Below are 16606 nucleotides of genomic sequence, written 5' to 3'. Positions count from 1 at the left end.
ATAGCTATATTGCATTGACCCCTCTGCGTATACCTGAATGCTTTGCACGCCAAAACACACTAATATAGCCAACTGAGACACACGAGCGAACGTGGCTGAAGCGTGCATACTCAAGCACCTTTGCAGTGCTGCTTGGAAGGGCATCCATTTCGGAATCACTGTTCTGCAAAAGGTCGATCGAACCAAAAATAATTCGTGACGTCAGGAATTGCGGGGATTTCAAACTCCAGACTATCGTATTGAATCCGACTCGACACTTTGTACGGCGACGACAGCAATGCAGGTGACTAGGCGTGCCTGACTGTGTCCGCCTAGCAGACGAAATGTTTGCGGAGCAACTGAGCCTGACATCACTCTTTTCTGTGAAGAAGTGGTCAGCTGTGGCATGATGTGGAGGTGACCGCGAGGTAGCCCCACTGTTGGTGCTCCCAGCGCTAAAAATGGTGGGATTGCCGGTTGTTTTTGAATAGTGCTAGATCCCAGTAACATGAATCAATAAAAGTGATAGTTATTCATCTCTCAGTTGCATTTTAGGTCGCGAATTGCTGCTACAGGGTCTATAGCTACTCACTGACGCAAAAACTTGGCATGAGTAAATTTGATGTCAGTGCTCCTTTAAAGAGATTTTGCTAGTTGTTTTGATGATAAGAAATTTTGGGAGTATTTGTGTTCCCCCTTTCAGACTCTCACCTTAGTCGGAAACCCTGCCCTCATGTTTTTTGCCACTGCAAGCCATTATAAGATCCCTCTTGTTTTTTGTGCTTCACAATGTTTTTTTTTTTTTGTGTGTGTGTCAAAAAAAAAAGGGGGGCTAATAATTCAGCGTGACTGTTGCTGAAATCTTCCGGATTCAGAATCTTTCAACATGGCAGGTATGTGGATGTCACTTTGTGAGATAGATTGCGACTGTCAAGAGCAATGCCTATAGACTGCTCCTGAGATGGAAGCACGAAGCAACAACTGTCGGACAGTGTGTCGTGCTGGGAAGGAAAAGGTGCTAAATATTCGTGCTCAGTGAAAAAACATCCAGGCCATCAATTAAAGGTAGTGATGCACCTTTGGTGCAGCGCTAGCTTTCACCTGAGCGTGTGGCCTCTTGGCCTAATGTGGTTCATAAATTTCTGTAATTAACTAATATACCTCATCTCTGGAAACTCCGTAACTTGCCCACAGATGCCAAGTTTTCAGCCTCCAAATTGGACTAGTGTTTTTGTAAGCGTGCATTATTCTTGCTACTTCCGCGATTGCTTTGAAAGTTTTGCTTCATCTTGCAGTGAGCTTCGACACGCTCTTGCGATATGAGACGTTGCGCCAACGGCACACGGTGCCCTTCTTACTGGCCATCGAGGCCCTAGTCGGGCTGTATCGTTTCAACCTGCTGCCAGTGGTAGCTGCCCGCAGCCTCGGATTGCAGCTCATTGACTCCTGGGTTGGTCTCAAGGTGAGTGTGTAGCTGGTCTCGTTTACCAAACTTACCCTGATGCGTGGGCATGTCTCGGCCTGTATGCCACATAAACTTGTGCGAAGGTAACACTTTCCATCTACCTGGCCGTCTGGTCTAAATTTTATAACTATGGTATCGAAGTATATTTCACGATCGTTCATAACTGTACTCCACTACAAAATTGAATGCTATCTTTTTCATAATATTTATTCGTTAAGCCATGCAGCACATTTGCCAACTTGTCTTTAGCATCTGCTACGCAAAAAGTATGGGCCAGGTCGTCTGGGGGTGAGGAGGGACGCCCTGTTGTTATGCGGCAAAAGGCACATCGGTTTTAAATTTTTATCTCTACTAAAAGATTAATCTGTTGAGGTACGTGAAATCAGTTTGATAATTTGTCACAATTAAGCATGTGCAAGTAGTAAATATTAGCTTTTAATTCAGAATGAATAGTGACTTGGTCAAGTTATTTTAAAACAAATTTTAATAGTACATGTCACATGTTATAAAGAATAATGAGCATATTTTTCACGACTTAACTAACATGTACATTCTTTTTAATCAAGAACAAGACATAGGCAAACATCTTTTTTATTGTTGCTTAGAGGGAAATGGAAGCAACTTTAAATAGTAGCAGTATTGGACTGTCAGTAGAATGCAAGTGATAACTTGTAAAATACATTACGTTTTAAGATTGACTGTATTTAGAGCACTTAAGTCGATACACAAGCTTTCCACCTTTAAAGGGGACGAATCGGTGTGATAGTAATACTAATTTCATTTAACCTCGAAGTGGGGCCTTGCAGCATTACAGATTTATCTTGGATAGGCATATTCACGGTACAGCGCTTATTTACTTGAGTGAAATCATCTTTGCAAGGGGTTACATGCAGTTTATATATGCCCATTTGTGCATTAAAATAAAAATAATTTAAATTCATGTTGAAGTGAATTTGAATACTGTAATATTCGGTCCAATATCCAAAGTGCTTAATATTTGCACATGTCTAGTCATAATGTTCTCACAAGTATACAGAGTCCATCCGTAAAGTGGCAAGATAAAGTCTCGTAAAAGCAATTAATTTATCTGATCAGTATGCAATGATTGGTACGAAATAGTTTTCTTAAGTGTTAATACACCGAGTGCAACATGATTTTCATGCTACAAAGGCTTCCTGAAGTCCAGCTGTCGTAACCTCTCTTGGAGACTCTGTGACCGACCATTGGTTGATGGGATAATCACAAGGGCAACACTAGTTGGAGGCATGGCAGTGGTGCCTGAAGCCACCCCAAAATTTTCCCTTGCGTCCCAAGAGCAAACGTAGCCAAAACAGAATGCATGAGTTACTCGCCTTCGTGCCCCCCCCCCCCCCCCCCCTTTATTGAAACTTACTTGTCGAAGTGTAGGTGCCACTTTGTAAAAAAAATCCTGTCACTTCCCCTGGGAAACGATCAAACTAGAGGCCTTACGGGCTACTGTAGAGCTTTCAGCACAAGAAAAAGTCTGCCGGGGCTCACATCAGGGCTGATGTGGTCCCGATACAGCGCTGATGTGATCTCTGCTGATGAAGTCTTACTTTTCAAATGATTACTTGCCACTGGCGAGAGGATAGAGACACTTCAATGTTTGACTGTTTAATTGTGATGCTTGATTAGGTTGCCCAGTGTTGGAAAAATTAATCCCTGACCTTTCCTTTCAGGAAAGGATAGTTGATCGTGCGTCGTATTGAATGAGGCTGCTTGCATAGGTATTTTTGTACAGGTGAGTGCTATCCATATTTCTTTCTTTTTGCGTCAGTGAAACAGCTTGGCTGTGCCTGTATCACTAGTTTTGTATATGGGATTATAACTCTGTGGTGTGATCTCGGTCATCAAGCAAACATCCTACAGAGGGCCTGTGGTGGCTAACTGTATAATCTAGTGTTTGTCACCTGTAGTTCTTTAACATGCACCAAGAACAGACTAACTTGCATTTTTTTTGTCACTACTGCCGGGCATGTACAGAGTAAATCGCAAAAATGCCAATTTTGCTGAATCTTCAAGTAGCCAACCCCCAGATTCAGCGAAACCTGCAATGGAGCAAACGTTATTTTCACTACCTAATCTGTATTTGAATGAACCCCATTAAATTATTTCTCGTCTGTTTGTGAGCATCTCGTCTTCTTAGTGAGCAAAGCAATTTTCACCAGCAGTTCAAGTTTAACGAAATGCTTATGCATCACATTCATGTTATAGCTGGAGACCTCGGGACAAAAAAACATAAAAGCACTGCCCAACAGTTAATTCACTTCTGTGCATTGTCTTGGGCAATACTGTGGGCAACAGTATACTGGAATGCCAACTATCAAGCAGACTACATAAGACATCAGCTTTCCATCGATTGTGCCAGCATGGAAAATAATGCATGACGAATCTTATTTATGCTATCATATGTGTCATCTTCTGGGAACACATACACGTTGTCAAAACGAAATTTGTTATGTTGTGACTATATCTTTCCTAAATATAAATTGGTTACAGCTAGGTACATCTTGTTCAAGTTGGGCATGTTAATTAATAATTAGCACCATGTTTCACGTGCCACAGCACATCCTGTGCATCTGCACCTTGTGCTCCAACAAGAGAATTTTAACGCCCGTAAGTTTGTCAAACTCGTCGAATATAAGCTATTTTTGTCACATTAGGCATATAGAAAAATATTGCGGAGCAGGTAGATGCTGCACTTTTCCACAACTTACAAGACACAATTATCATAATATGCGCCGACTTACCAATCTACCTTTCTGTTTTTTTTTTTTTCAGAAAGAATGATCACACCAAAAGAACCTACGGGTAAATATCTTTCACAAAATAATGAATTGTTAATTAAAAGATAATGAATTACTCATTGTTGTTCCTCTTATTTTTTAATGGCTCTTCATACTGGCCATGGAGTCATTATTTAGAGTGGATCATCACCAGTATGGTTGAAGCTGGTGCAGACTTTCGGACAGTGCGTGAAGTAAGTAGACTTGATAAAAAAACATTTCACAGATAGCAAACTCTGCTACGAACAGCCCAGCCAAATTTTGTAGCCAGTTTTTGTAGAGCTCGCAAGCGAAGCACAAGTTTGCCACTTTCTTTCTCTTCATACAAGGGGTCGTTCTCACTTTTTCTTTTCAGCTGTTGGCGGTAACTCTATTTATTTATTTAGCTGATGGCTGCCATTGGTCGATAGCTGATATTACTCAAAAACATCATTAGGACTGGATTCACTTCATGCTGTTATCATTGTAATGCAATAGTCATAGTTAAGTAAAGTGGCTGAAGAACAGTTGTTTTAAAGCACCACTATTTCACCTTCAATGTTTTTTGAAACATATCAAGTTGACATGCGCATCGTGTACGGAATTTCGTCACAAAGGCGTGAGCATGCCACGAATTCGAAGCAGATACAGATCAATTATTTTAAAAAATCACACTTATCTATCGCTAAAGTGAAGCCGGAGTAGTATGCAAAACAGCGATAGATTTATTTTAAAGTTTTGTAAATTTTTTATTTTGTATTAATAATTTTTATAGACCACAAAGGTACCCCTGCTAATCGCCTCCAGGTCTGCATGTTGACGAGCCTTCTTCGCAACAGCTTCGCGAGCCCGCAACTCCAAATGGCCTTGTCAACGTGCCCGTTTCGCCGCAGCTTTGCGAGACCTCACCGTCTCCGGGTTCACCTGCAAACGCTGCCATTTCGCGGCCGCTTCTTGAGCTCTCAGCTCTCGGTCGCTTGAAGGCAAGCCCACGCGCTGCTACCGCTTTGTGAGCCCTCCGCTGCGCCAGCTTATCTTCATTCATGCTGTCAAAGCACACTGACTGACGACTGTTGGAAGAGAGAGAGCGCAGCGAGTGCGGTTTACAGTTGTGGCCCTCCAGCGGCCTCCTGTCAAACTAGAGTACGCATCGCAGTCGATCGAGCATTAGGGGAGAGAGAGAGCGCTGCTACTGCTGCGCCTTTAGCGGGTGCTCCGAGTACAAGCGGGGCACGCTGGACTAGGAGGGGACAGGCCTTGTTCATAAGCTGCTTCGAATTTAAAAATTGACTGTCCGAGTTTGAACCGAAGCCAGGCTTTCTGCATGGCAAGCAAGTCATCTACGACGAATCCGTGCCAGAGCTTGAAACTGCTTTGTAAAAATAGATACAAGAATCTCATGTCATGGGAGGGGTCTCCTTAGTGCATATAATATTTCATGGCATTATAATAGAATCCCACCAGGCATAAAAGCGTGTGAATCGCTCAAGTGGGTGGTTTAAAGCGGCCCACCCCCTACAAAGTGCATCTAGGCTTGAACATGTAGAGGGTACTACGGAAATTTGTAAAAGGAATTATGGCATAGTGGGTGCTTAAGAACTGTGCTTGCAATAGGCATTCAATGACACTTTGAAACGGCCACTGTTGTGCACACAAACATTCTTTTCTTTGTGGCGGGGTTGAAAATGTTGCGCATGGTGCCCATTTATTCTAGCGCACTCTAATTTTGAAGGGGCAGCTCAGGTGTACTCCAATTTTCGTATGTCATTAGGAGCCACAAACCTTACAGAGCTCTCTAACAGTTCAGAGCTCAAACGCCATGGATGTCATGCTGATCAGTGCATGTACCGATTTACTAGTGGGCTTTTTAGTAACAAAGCTGGCAAACTGCACATCGTGAAACATTAGGATTAAAGTTGATGATTGAAACAGAACTTTCAACAGAGCATGCACATAATCTTGAACAAATGTAAAAGCTGGAATATGTTCTCCGCATTCAAGATTCCATCAATGTGCCGCAAAATTCGACGGGTCGGAACTATGACGAGACGTCTTCTGTCAGTTCATTACCAGTCGCACTCCAACAGTGCCATTTTCCGGTCACTGAGCAGCTTGCAGTGCCTAGGTGCCTAAAGTTACTGTATATGCTCCCTACGGTTCCCCAGGGTGGACATATGCTGACTCTAGCTACACCCATTCTAGTGCAGCTTGCACGAACCGTACAAAAGTTCACCATTCCACCTACTTACGCAGCAGTGGAGCATCTCCGGTCCAAAGCGAAATATTCGTGGTCTGTAGGAAATAATAAATCAATCTAAACAGGTAAGAAACCTAAGAACTTGACTGCTTCAGAAGGCCACATTATTTCTAACCTCAAGTCGCGTGAAGACATTATAATTAAGGTGGCTGATAAGGGTGGAAGCATAGTGATCTTGCCAATAGAGAAGTACAAGCACGAAGTTTACAGACAACTGAACAACCCTGAACACTACCGTAAATTAGACAATGATCCAACAGAGCAATACACACTCAATTACCAACCGGCTTGGATCTCTTTTGGCAGATGAACTGATAACTCTATCAGAATTTAAATTCTTGAAACCAAACAGCAAAACAGCGGGGCGGTTCTATCTCCTTCCGAAAATTCACAAAATACCATCCACAGAATAATACGGTACTAATATTCCAGGGCGCCCAATAGTATCAAACAACCACACCCCAACTGAGAACTTCTCCATATTTCTAAACCACTTTCTAGGTGTAATTCCAAAGTCATTGCCGTTATTTGTGGAAGATACACCCCACCTGCTGAGAATAATAGAGGAAATTAATAAGAATGGTACTCTACCACAAAACGCCATTCTTGTCACAGTAGATGTTACCGCTTTATATACGAACATTCCTGTCCCCGAGGGCTTAGCTTCAGTTGAGCTTACCTTACCCGACAAAGCGCACAACATTGTACGGAAGTATATTTAACACTACTAGAATTAGTACTGTCACTTTGAAGTCGAGGAAAACTACTACCTTCAGATAGAGGGAACAAGCATGGGTACCCATGTGCTCCCACCTACGCAAATATATTCATGAGATTCCGGAAACCGAATTACTGTCTTACGGTGAGAATAAATCTCATACATACCTTCAGTACATAGATGACATAATTATAATATAGAGGCATGGGTAGCACAATCTAGATAAATTCACCTCATTCCTAAACTCATTTCATACAACAATAAAGTTCACCTCCGATACCTCAGCTCAGCGCATCAACTTTCTAGACATGACCATTTATCTTGAAAATGGTGTACTAAAGACAACTCTATATAAAAAACCATTTTACGAGCAACAATACTTAGATTATACAAGCCATCACCCGAGACACTGTAAACAGGGCACTTTCAAAAGTCAGGCAGCAAGGTTACATTGCATATGCGTAGAAAACGAAGACTAGGTAAACAGACTTACCGCCCTAAAAGGAACACTATCAGACAGAAACCACCCTAACACATTCCTTGACAAAGCCTATACGGACGCACTGGAACTGGACCACAATGAAGCACTCAAACGACGCTCCAAAAGCACAACAACAGCAACTACACCTCTTTTCACTGCAAAGCTTTCTAATGCACTCCCTAACATAAACAACATCCTCACAAAATACTATCCAATTCTAACCACCAACCAGAAACTTAAGAAAATCTTTCCCGAACCGCCTAAAGTCGCCTACAGACACTACGCTAACCTTAAAGACATGCTTGTTCACGCAAAACTTAAAGCAAGGAGTAGGACAACGTGTGGTCTCTGTAGTCGGCCCAGATGCTCCACCTGCAAACACATACAGCCGGCTACCAGCGTAAAAAGCACAGCATCTGATTACATTCACAAGGTCACATCGAACTTCACCTGCACTTCAAACAACCTAATATACTGTCTTGAGTGTGCCACCTGTAGAAAACAATACATAGGGGAAACTGGGCAGTCGATTCACTTAAGAATGAACGGCCACCGTGCAGACACAGAACTCAATTTACCAAAAGCAGTAGCCGGTCACTTCAACGAACAGGACCACAATTTCGACCAAGCTAAGCTTTACATTCCACAAACTAATATCCGGTCCCCACGAGAGAGAAAATACGTGGTATCATATTTGATACACAAATTTAAGTCCCTACACCCATCACAAATCAATGTATCATGTGGCAATTTGGAATCACTGAAATCTATAGCATAATTGAGGCAATATTTACAGAGACAAGATACGTTCAATTTCCCAATAGATACAACTGGTATTACATTGAATCGCTCCCAGCCCGCATATTGTACTAATAATGTTCTCTTTCAATTTTTCAATTTGAGTTGTAGATACGATTGTGGGTATATAAAACTACAAAGTTTTAATTTAAAAGAACCGTGAAACCACTGCTTCGTTTCTTCTTTCCCCATATCTAAAACCATTCCTACAGTGCATCATTACAGGACATTGCCAACCCAAAAAGTTCTCTGCGTCCTTCCTCTCTCTGATTTTTTTCTTCTCCCTTTTTTTCCGTCTGTTTACCCTAACATTCCACCTATCCCCCCCGCCTTTTGTCTCCCTCCCCCCCTTTTTTGTGTGTTTCTCTCCTAGTTGCTCATTTCTGTAGCCTTCTCAATTTCCCTTGTCAGCCAACATGCCGCCAAATTTTTGAATAAATTCCACTGAGCGGGTCACCTATGGGGATACGGAAAGCATATTTTAGCCAATGACCTTCCCCATTAAACACGCGCTCTTCAAAAACCATCCGGTATTTCTTGCCTTCGACTCCTTGGCGTTTAAAAATACGCCGCCTACTTCACCCCCCCCCCCCCCCCCCCTGTTTGTAACTGCTTTCTTGTTGTATGTCTCATTCATAGGTTTTCGGGAACAGGCGTACACCGCATTGTCATCACCTCTTTCTGGTAGCCGCACACGGTGGCCATCTGCCAACTCCCAAGCTTTAAGCTTGTTACGTTTGGCCCAGCAGTTCATCTCAACAGATGCCATTGTGCGTGAGCCGGCTTGCGAGAAGGCTCACGCCCGTACAGAAGCGAAAAGCACATCGCTGTCCTGTAGGGCTTCCAGGTAGTTCTCTGTGGTCGGGTCTCAACGAAAGCTTCGCGACACAACCCTTTTGTTGAACGGGCTCGAAGAGCATGGGATGGCTTCAATATGGCTGTTCGCATGAAGTCAATCTCTCGACTCGGCTATTGTCATCTACGCGAGGTCATCGCAAAACTGTAACAGTTCGCAAGAGTGGGAAGGCGTCGAAGAAGCCATTCTCAGGAATCGAGCGTTTGGACTACCATGTTCGAGAGAGTTCTGGAAGCCTGTAGCTGAAAGCAGCTATGGACCGCTGCTGATGTTCGTGTCAGCAGCGATCTCCCCAGAGGAGCTCAACTTTCCCTCTCTGGACTCTACCTCCTCGCCCCGCAGTGCCTTCAAGGTATGGGCCGGGTGCATCATTGTGTGGTGCACTCGTGATGACCATTGGACATTCTCGCCCATGTCCATGTCTTCTTCTCACGAGTGGCCCAATTTCTACACCCTTTCTGGTGGGTCATCAGAAATGACGTGATGTCTCAGTGGGTCACTGAGACATCACGTCACCTGATTCGCGGCAACAGTGGTCACCGCCTTCTTCGGACTGCCGTGTAAAAAATCAACGGGCAATAAAAGCCGAAGCATTTTGTAAATAAGAGCTGAATCTTCTTAATCTCTGTACAATTCTCATCTTTCAACTATCATGTAAATAAACCTTCGTTCTATCTCTCTTAACACGTCCCCTCACTGGCGAAACGACGCGTTAAGTTTGGCTATGCGGACGACGGTGGGGAGCCAGCTACCTTGAAGAAGCCCGCCGTTCCTGCTATTGACCTCGAGTCCTTAACAAGCTCTTTCACTTCTTCAAGTCTAAAGCAACTGCCCCTTTTGCAGCACACCGCACCAACTTTGCACTTTTCATTTTTTTTTTCTTTTTTTTTCACTCTCTGAGAACATTCACTATTACTTGACTTGAAGTGAAGCGAGGACTGCACTCTTCTCTTTATAGCATTTTGCTTTTCAGACAGCGATCGTCAACAGGGACACGCGCCACCACCATGATATGACGTCACCACTAACCCCTTTAAAACTAACACGCCTAAGATGACACGGCGCCTTTGAAAAAAAATAGGTCCTCCTATCGAAACGTTGGCCAGTCAGTCTGAGACACTTCACCTGTTCATCTTATGATTATCCCACTACGTTGTTTCCATCCATCAGCTCCCATCAAGATTTTAGATTTCCGCTGTTGCACGTTTTTCGAAGGTTGCAGAGGCAGCGAGTGAGGCTGCTTCACTCTCCGAAGTCTTGTTGGGAATGGCTCAAGCGTCTTATTACAAAGTTTGGCATTTTGGATCCCATAGTCAGAGGGTGCTTTTTCATTAACTTTAATTCCTTTCACTATAGGTCATAATTAGGCTATGGTTAATCAAGACAAATAATACTGTCCTGACTTTTGTGGAAATACGTGTGTTTGCGACTGCATGCATTGCTTAAGTGTACAAATGACAGTTATCGTAGGACACCTGGAGTAGCAAGCCAGGTGATACAACACACTAAGAACAATAGTGTTACCATTAAAAATTGCTATCCATCTATCTATATTTACCATCTAGCTATCTAACTCATAATGTACTCATGATTACATGGAAATGTTACCTTTATTAACTTACGTCGGTTAATGCAAAAATGTCAAGATCATAGAATGGGACATGAAAGTCCAGTTGCAAACATAAAATGCTAAAAACATGGACTGATAAGCACATGTCACCGTCAGGTTAAGATCTACGTCACACGCTTGCGAGCAAGAAAATCTCAGACAAAACCTGCTGTACGAAAATTCTGTCGTAACATGTCGCAGAAACATCAACTACGGCTTGTAATCAAGAGCCGCGGCCACTTAATTAACAGACTTAATGGTTCATCGTTAACGGATGCTTATAAGTCAAGATACCCGAAACCACAACGCACTACTCGAGCGTGCTCTACTTAACACCATGTGGAGGGATCAAGCCGATGTAGTTGGCGCAGTTGCACAGCCACACCTTGTCCGCAGTGGACAGCCAAGCGGCGTCGTCGATGTCCGGCGCGTCACACGCCTCCAGAAGCTGACGTCTCGGAAAGAAGCCGTGTTTGTCGCCCCTCGTCGAGAGGTAAAAGTGAAGATGCAGGACGTCCACAGCGGGACAGGCCTTCTGAAGGAGGCCCGCTTCTTCGCCCATGTCTATGCGGGTGTACCAGTCCGTAAAATGCGCGCCCAGGCAGAGGCGCTTCATTGTCGGTGCAGTTGGCATGCAGTGGAATGCGTGGAAATCTTTCACCAACATGACACTTTCAAACTTGAACACGCGAAGCTGCGGCCAGATGGAAGCCAAGGGCTCCATGTCCCGGTCGCTCTTGCCGGACCCAACGGGCACGTTGCGAAGTCGCAACTCTCGAATGGAGGCACAGCCGCGCAGGAAGCTCAAGGAGCGTGCGTGGGGCATCTCGCACAGGGTGAGGGTCTCCAGGTGGTTCAGGCAACAAAGCGGTGCCAGCGCTTCGTCGTCGCACGTGGTCACATGAAGGCAGAACTTGCACTCGTTTACGTCCTGCGGGAAAGAACGGACGTCCAACTCGCGGAGCTGGAAGGACGCTCGAGCCAGAGCCCGGAGATGAGCCGGGTGGCACAGCGCGCAGGCGGCAAGCGCCAAGGACCGGATCTGGTGCAGACCTCCGGTGGCGAGCATGAAACTCCAGTTGAAGTGCGGACTGAAGTGGAACGACGAAAAGTTGAGCTCCACTAGGGCGACGCAAGACCGGAGGAAGTTGCACAGGCAAGACTGATTGCGCACGCTACGAGCGAACATGGCGGCCGACTCCGGGAGCGTCATGAGCGTTAGGGATGTCAGACGGCCGAACTTCCTGCCCAGCCAGATGTTTTTCAGACGGGTGATTGCATCCTCCCCGGACTCGTCGAGAAGAATGGTGAGCTGCCAACGACTCAGCGTGCTCTCTACATTCGCCGAATCAAGTTCGCCGAGTGTGACGCAATTCCGTATCGGTGGACCGATTTGCACGACGATGCTGCCGCATACATCGACGCACGAGCCGAGAGCACTGAAGACGTTCACCTGTGGCGCGCGAGAATTTTTCAGCCGCGTCAGCAGCGCGTCGCTGCTGGGAATTCTCTCTGTCGTGTAAGTAAAGTTCTGGAAATGTCGACCGGATGCATCGCGATAGCTCGCAAATATTCGGTACTCAATAGCGGAGAGTGCCGAGTCGGAGAGCTCGACTGCGCCTTTGCGCTCGTGACAGTGCAGGGACCTCAGGGCGTGGCAGTGCCCGAGCAACCCGCAGACGAAATTGACGTTTTCGGGAAGACGCACGACTTCGACGTACATCGTTTTCAGGTTCGGAGGCATAACCGAGCAGTCGCAACGAAGCGAGCCCTCCGCATCCCTTGCTGGGTAAGCGGGCACTTCGTCGTCTGCAGAGCCGACCGTCCAGTGCAAGCACTCCAACTTCCGTAGCTTGTCCTTCAGAAGGCGTAGCACGGTGGTGGAACGGATGCGGCTTTGAACGCAGCGCAGCACGATGAGGTTCGTGCACTGCGAAATCGCTTCGGCGAGCCTCTCCGATTTGGCGGTGACGTAGAAGCTCAGGTCTAACTCGGCGATTACGTCGGTTCTCGGTCGCACCATCACGGCGGTGAAGACGGCTGGCGTATCCTGCGGGGTGAAACGCGCGCATTGCACCCACGGGCCACCGTTGACGAGGTCCGACAGCCTTTGACAGGTGTTCGCCACCGCCAGCCGTTGCTCCCAGCCGAGCAGCTCAAATATGGCGCCCAGGACATTGTCGGGAAGGCGGAGAACGCCATCTTGGTGCGGTCCAAGTGATTCGATGGTGCTGGTCGTGGCCGCTGCTGCGCATGCTTGAATCCGCACCGACTCCTTCTTGTGCTTTGAAAGCATATTGAAGTGTGACCCAGTCAGCCGCTGCAGCTGACTAACGGCGCTGAGGCTTACTTGCGAAGTTGGCGTGAAACGTCAGCGAAGGCCGGAGTGACAGACTCATAGGTTCGCTGGATAGCAGAATATGTGCATGTAGGCGTGCCACTAAGAAGTAAAGCGCACGAAGTTTCTCTGACTGAAGCGTGTCCTGCGGCTCGGAATCACACATTTTGGCTGAAACGTTGGACACCATTATCTCGGTCAGATACGGCACCCTGAAGATGTGACTCCACGCATGGCGTCTCCTCTCTCTCTCTCTCTCTCTCTCTCTGATTATCGCGACGGGTGGACGAGCGTTTCTACTACAGCGGAATGCTGAAGGGGCATTGTCTATGTAGACCATTTCACAGAAGGCTTCCTAAACGCCGCCGTAATCCTCTCGGTGCTGCGGAAAATAATCGTGGCCCCGAAAAATCCCTTGCCGTGGCTGTGAGTTCAGCCTCTGTGCCAATGTCTCCAGGTCGGGCTAGGTGCCGCGTAACCAACATCCAGATAAACTATAGTCCAAATAAAAAGCGTTGGCCCAAATGCAGCCAAATATATATGCTGACCCGCGCTGCTACGAACGATACTTGTGCGAACGTATCATCAGAAAGAATGATTCGAAGGTGCTTCATCTTGCTAAATAGGAAAATCAATTAGGATTCTCACTGTGATATTATCTTCCGTAACCCGAGCTTACTATACCTGCGTAAGAAGAAAAAAAATACAGCATGTCCGTAGCGATTATCTGTCCAAGAGTCGTATACCGTTAGATCTCTTTCATTCTACCGATTAAACAGAGAGTACAAAGCTGCAAGTTAATTGTAGATGCAGGGTATGGGCCGTAATTAGGCTGCTAGTGGCACTCAGGCATATTGCAAGCGAGTACCGCAGCACGTTTGCTCTTAATCGGCACGAAAGCTTCGCTTTTCCAGCTCGTGTATCAGCTGGAGGTGGCGCTGCCGCGCAGCGCCTCTTAAAGCCCCTAGAACTTTAGCGCCTACGAACTTCACCTCCGACATCGGCTCGCCTCCCTTTCGCCGGCACCAGTTGCGCTTGCGTTATAGTGCCTAAAACAAATTCCTGGCACTATATATATATATATATATATATATATATATATATATATATATATATATATATATATATATATATATATATATATATATATATATATATTTGCATGAGCGCGCTGAAGCTTGATCGACCTTGCGAGGAGCCCTTTACTTTTCCCCACATACGGCTTATGACGTAATGACATCTCCTTCGCATTCCTTTCTCTACGATATTTCGCATTGGTCGTAACTGGCTGTAGACGGTAGCGTCGCACTGCTGATAGAGAGGCGAACGCCACGAGGTGGATTAACGGACGAAGTCACGCTTCCACGGCGCCAGAGCTATGCATTTTTCCGTAGATCTGATTTTCTTGAGTACCGTATACTGACTCCCGGATAAGAAGAAAATTCGACGGATTTTTACGGATGCCTAGATTTATCATTTCTTTCGTTTAGTAACGACATCTCCATCCTCTATACCGACCCGCTTTCAAGGGCAGTCTGCGTCTGCTGTAATGCTGTTCCCTATACTTAGAACATTGACAGACACTTTAGTGCAGTAGCCACACACTCGAGCGCACAAGATGCGAACGCATCTGCGTGTCTCAGTCACACGTGCCCCCAATGAGAGCTCCAAAAACAGAGTCTTTTAATCTCTTTCAGCCTCTAGCCCCCCCCCCCCCCCCCAATAGTGACGCATCCCCCCTTGTTTTGCCAAAATCGCGGTGTGTAGTTCGAGGTGCGACCAGCTGCGTCTCTATAGCATTGTGATCTTTCGGAGAGGGGCTGGAAAAGCATGATAAGCTCGCGTGGCTACCGGGAAGGAATAATTGCATTGGCATATCGATTTTAGGCTTTCTTGATAATCAGCCAGCGCAAGGCATGGGTTCTGATTAGACAATGAACGAGTTTTCACCGTTCGTTTCTTAACTACCGCGGGACACGAAAAACTGGTTAGCTTGACGCTGTATAAATGTCTTTATTCGGTACTTTTTATGCATTGTCTTCGGAGTAGTTTTTCTCTTCCAGAAAGCCACAGCTCTCGCTACCAGCTGGGTTTCTTCTTCGATCAAGCTGGCTAAGGCTCACAAAGGGGCTTGGAGTTCACGAAAGTTTGTACTTTCAAAACAGCTACAAAACTGGCCAATCAAGTACGCGAACAATAAAAGGAGAGCGGCCAAGCTCGTCCATGCCTCTGGATCAGCATTTCTTGAGAACCAAACGAGTTCCAGTAACTACAAGGCAATAAGGCGCGTACCATCGAGAAAAAAATTCAGGACAGAACAGAAATTTCCTTTTGCGGTGAAATGCGTCTTTTTGAACTTCAGTAAGCATGTCAACTAGCCTAACAAAAAGCTTCATTAAACTACAAGGTAGCTTATCCGCGCAGCAACTCATGCACAATAGCGGTGCTTCTCGTCCACGTACAGGGCAGAGATCACGAAGGCATCGCCACGTTGTGCATAAATTTTTGTTGTGCAGCCAAACTGCCTTGTAGAATGCTACGGCCCCAATGAAAATGAAGCCAATAACCTAATGAAACCACCAAACAAATAAAGAGCTAAGGAAGGTATAGTTTAGTTGTAGCCTTCAACTTTATGATAGTAATTATGACGTCATATCCATGGAAAGGAATTAAAGTGCGTTAGAAATCAACTTGTCGATGTTGGGGACAATCTCCGATTTTCCAATTACGTGTCCGATGCTCTATCAGTTGTGCGGCGGTCGCCTTGTCGTACACTTTCTGTACTACAGCTAAAACATATATAAGTGATTTCCCATAGAACTTAAGTAGCTTCACTTTTCGTTTTTTTTTTCGTTAGGGTGTGTCTGACAAAGTAAATGAGGCCTTGGTCAATTCACGCGTCTTCTTCTCGAAAGGGTGGTGGCATTGCATACAGTGAACGAGAAGCGTGAAATTATGTTGACCGGCTCAAAACTTTGGTTTCGTCGGGCAGAGTATTTTCAGCAAAATAGCAAAAAATAGCTTTATTAGCTGTGATTTAAACCAAATCCGCAGAATTTTCTCTTTGGGCAGGGGAGGGTGTGTGCAAACGAGTGTTGCATCACGGCTTGGGGAGAGGGAGAGCACTGGTGTATCTTAGTGAGCGCAAGCGCTGGCGAGTGTTTAGGGTTACCGTCACAATACCATCCGGTAACGGCGTTGTCCTTCACGTCAGCGTCTTATCTACAGGGTGTATTAATGTAAATGTTTTCCGAGTTATCGCGTTGTTCCTATATGTCAGACACGTTCCGGTTACATATTCTTTGCGCACTCTCCGTTG

The 16606-nt window shown here is 45.6% G+C and overlaps 2 protein-coding genes across 5 annotated transcripts in view; both read left to right on the top strand.

Annotated features, from left to right (window-relative positions):
- The window catches only part of Coq6 (ubiquinone biosynthesis protein COQ6, mitochondrial), a 31524-nt gene extending 27193 nt beyond the window's left edge, over positions 1 to 4331 (top strand). The window contains exons 12-14 of the mRNA XM_037418879.2: positions 1275 to 1441; positions 3145 to 3206; positions 4247 to 4331. Of these exons, the coding sequence (XP_037274776.2) occupies positions 1275 to 1441; positions 3145 to 3174 (197 nt within the window). The 3' untranslated portion in view covers positions 3175 to 3206; positions 4247 to 4331. The remainder of the gene's footprint in view (positions 1 to 1274; positions 1442 to 3144; positions 3207 to 4246) is intronic.
- LOC142765429 (uncharacterized) overlaps positions 4320 to 16606 on the top strand; it is a 52051-nt gene continuing 39764 nt past the window's right edge. For 3 of the 4 annotated variants that reach the window (XM_075866450.1, XM_075866448.1, XM_075866447.1), the window contains exon 1: positions 4320 to 4445. In XM_075866450.1, the coding sequence (XP_075722565.1) occupies positions 4320 to 4445 (126 nt within the window). The remainder of the gene's footprint in view (positions 4446 to 16606) is intronic. The other variant, XM_075866449.1, reaches the window with a different exon arrangement.

The sequence above is a fragment of the Rhipicephalus microplus genome, chromosome 6, assembly GCF_043290135.1.
Source record: "Rhipicephalus microplus isolate Deutch F79 chromosome 6, USDA_Rmic, whole genome shotgun sequence".
In the NCBI taxonomy this organism is placed as follows: Eukaryota; Metazoa; Arthropoda; class Arachnida; order Ixodida; family Ixodidae; genus Rhipicephalus; species Rhipicephalus microplus.
Note: the sequence above shows the minus strand (reverse complement) of the source record. Positions and strands in the feature narration are given on the sequence as shown.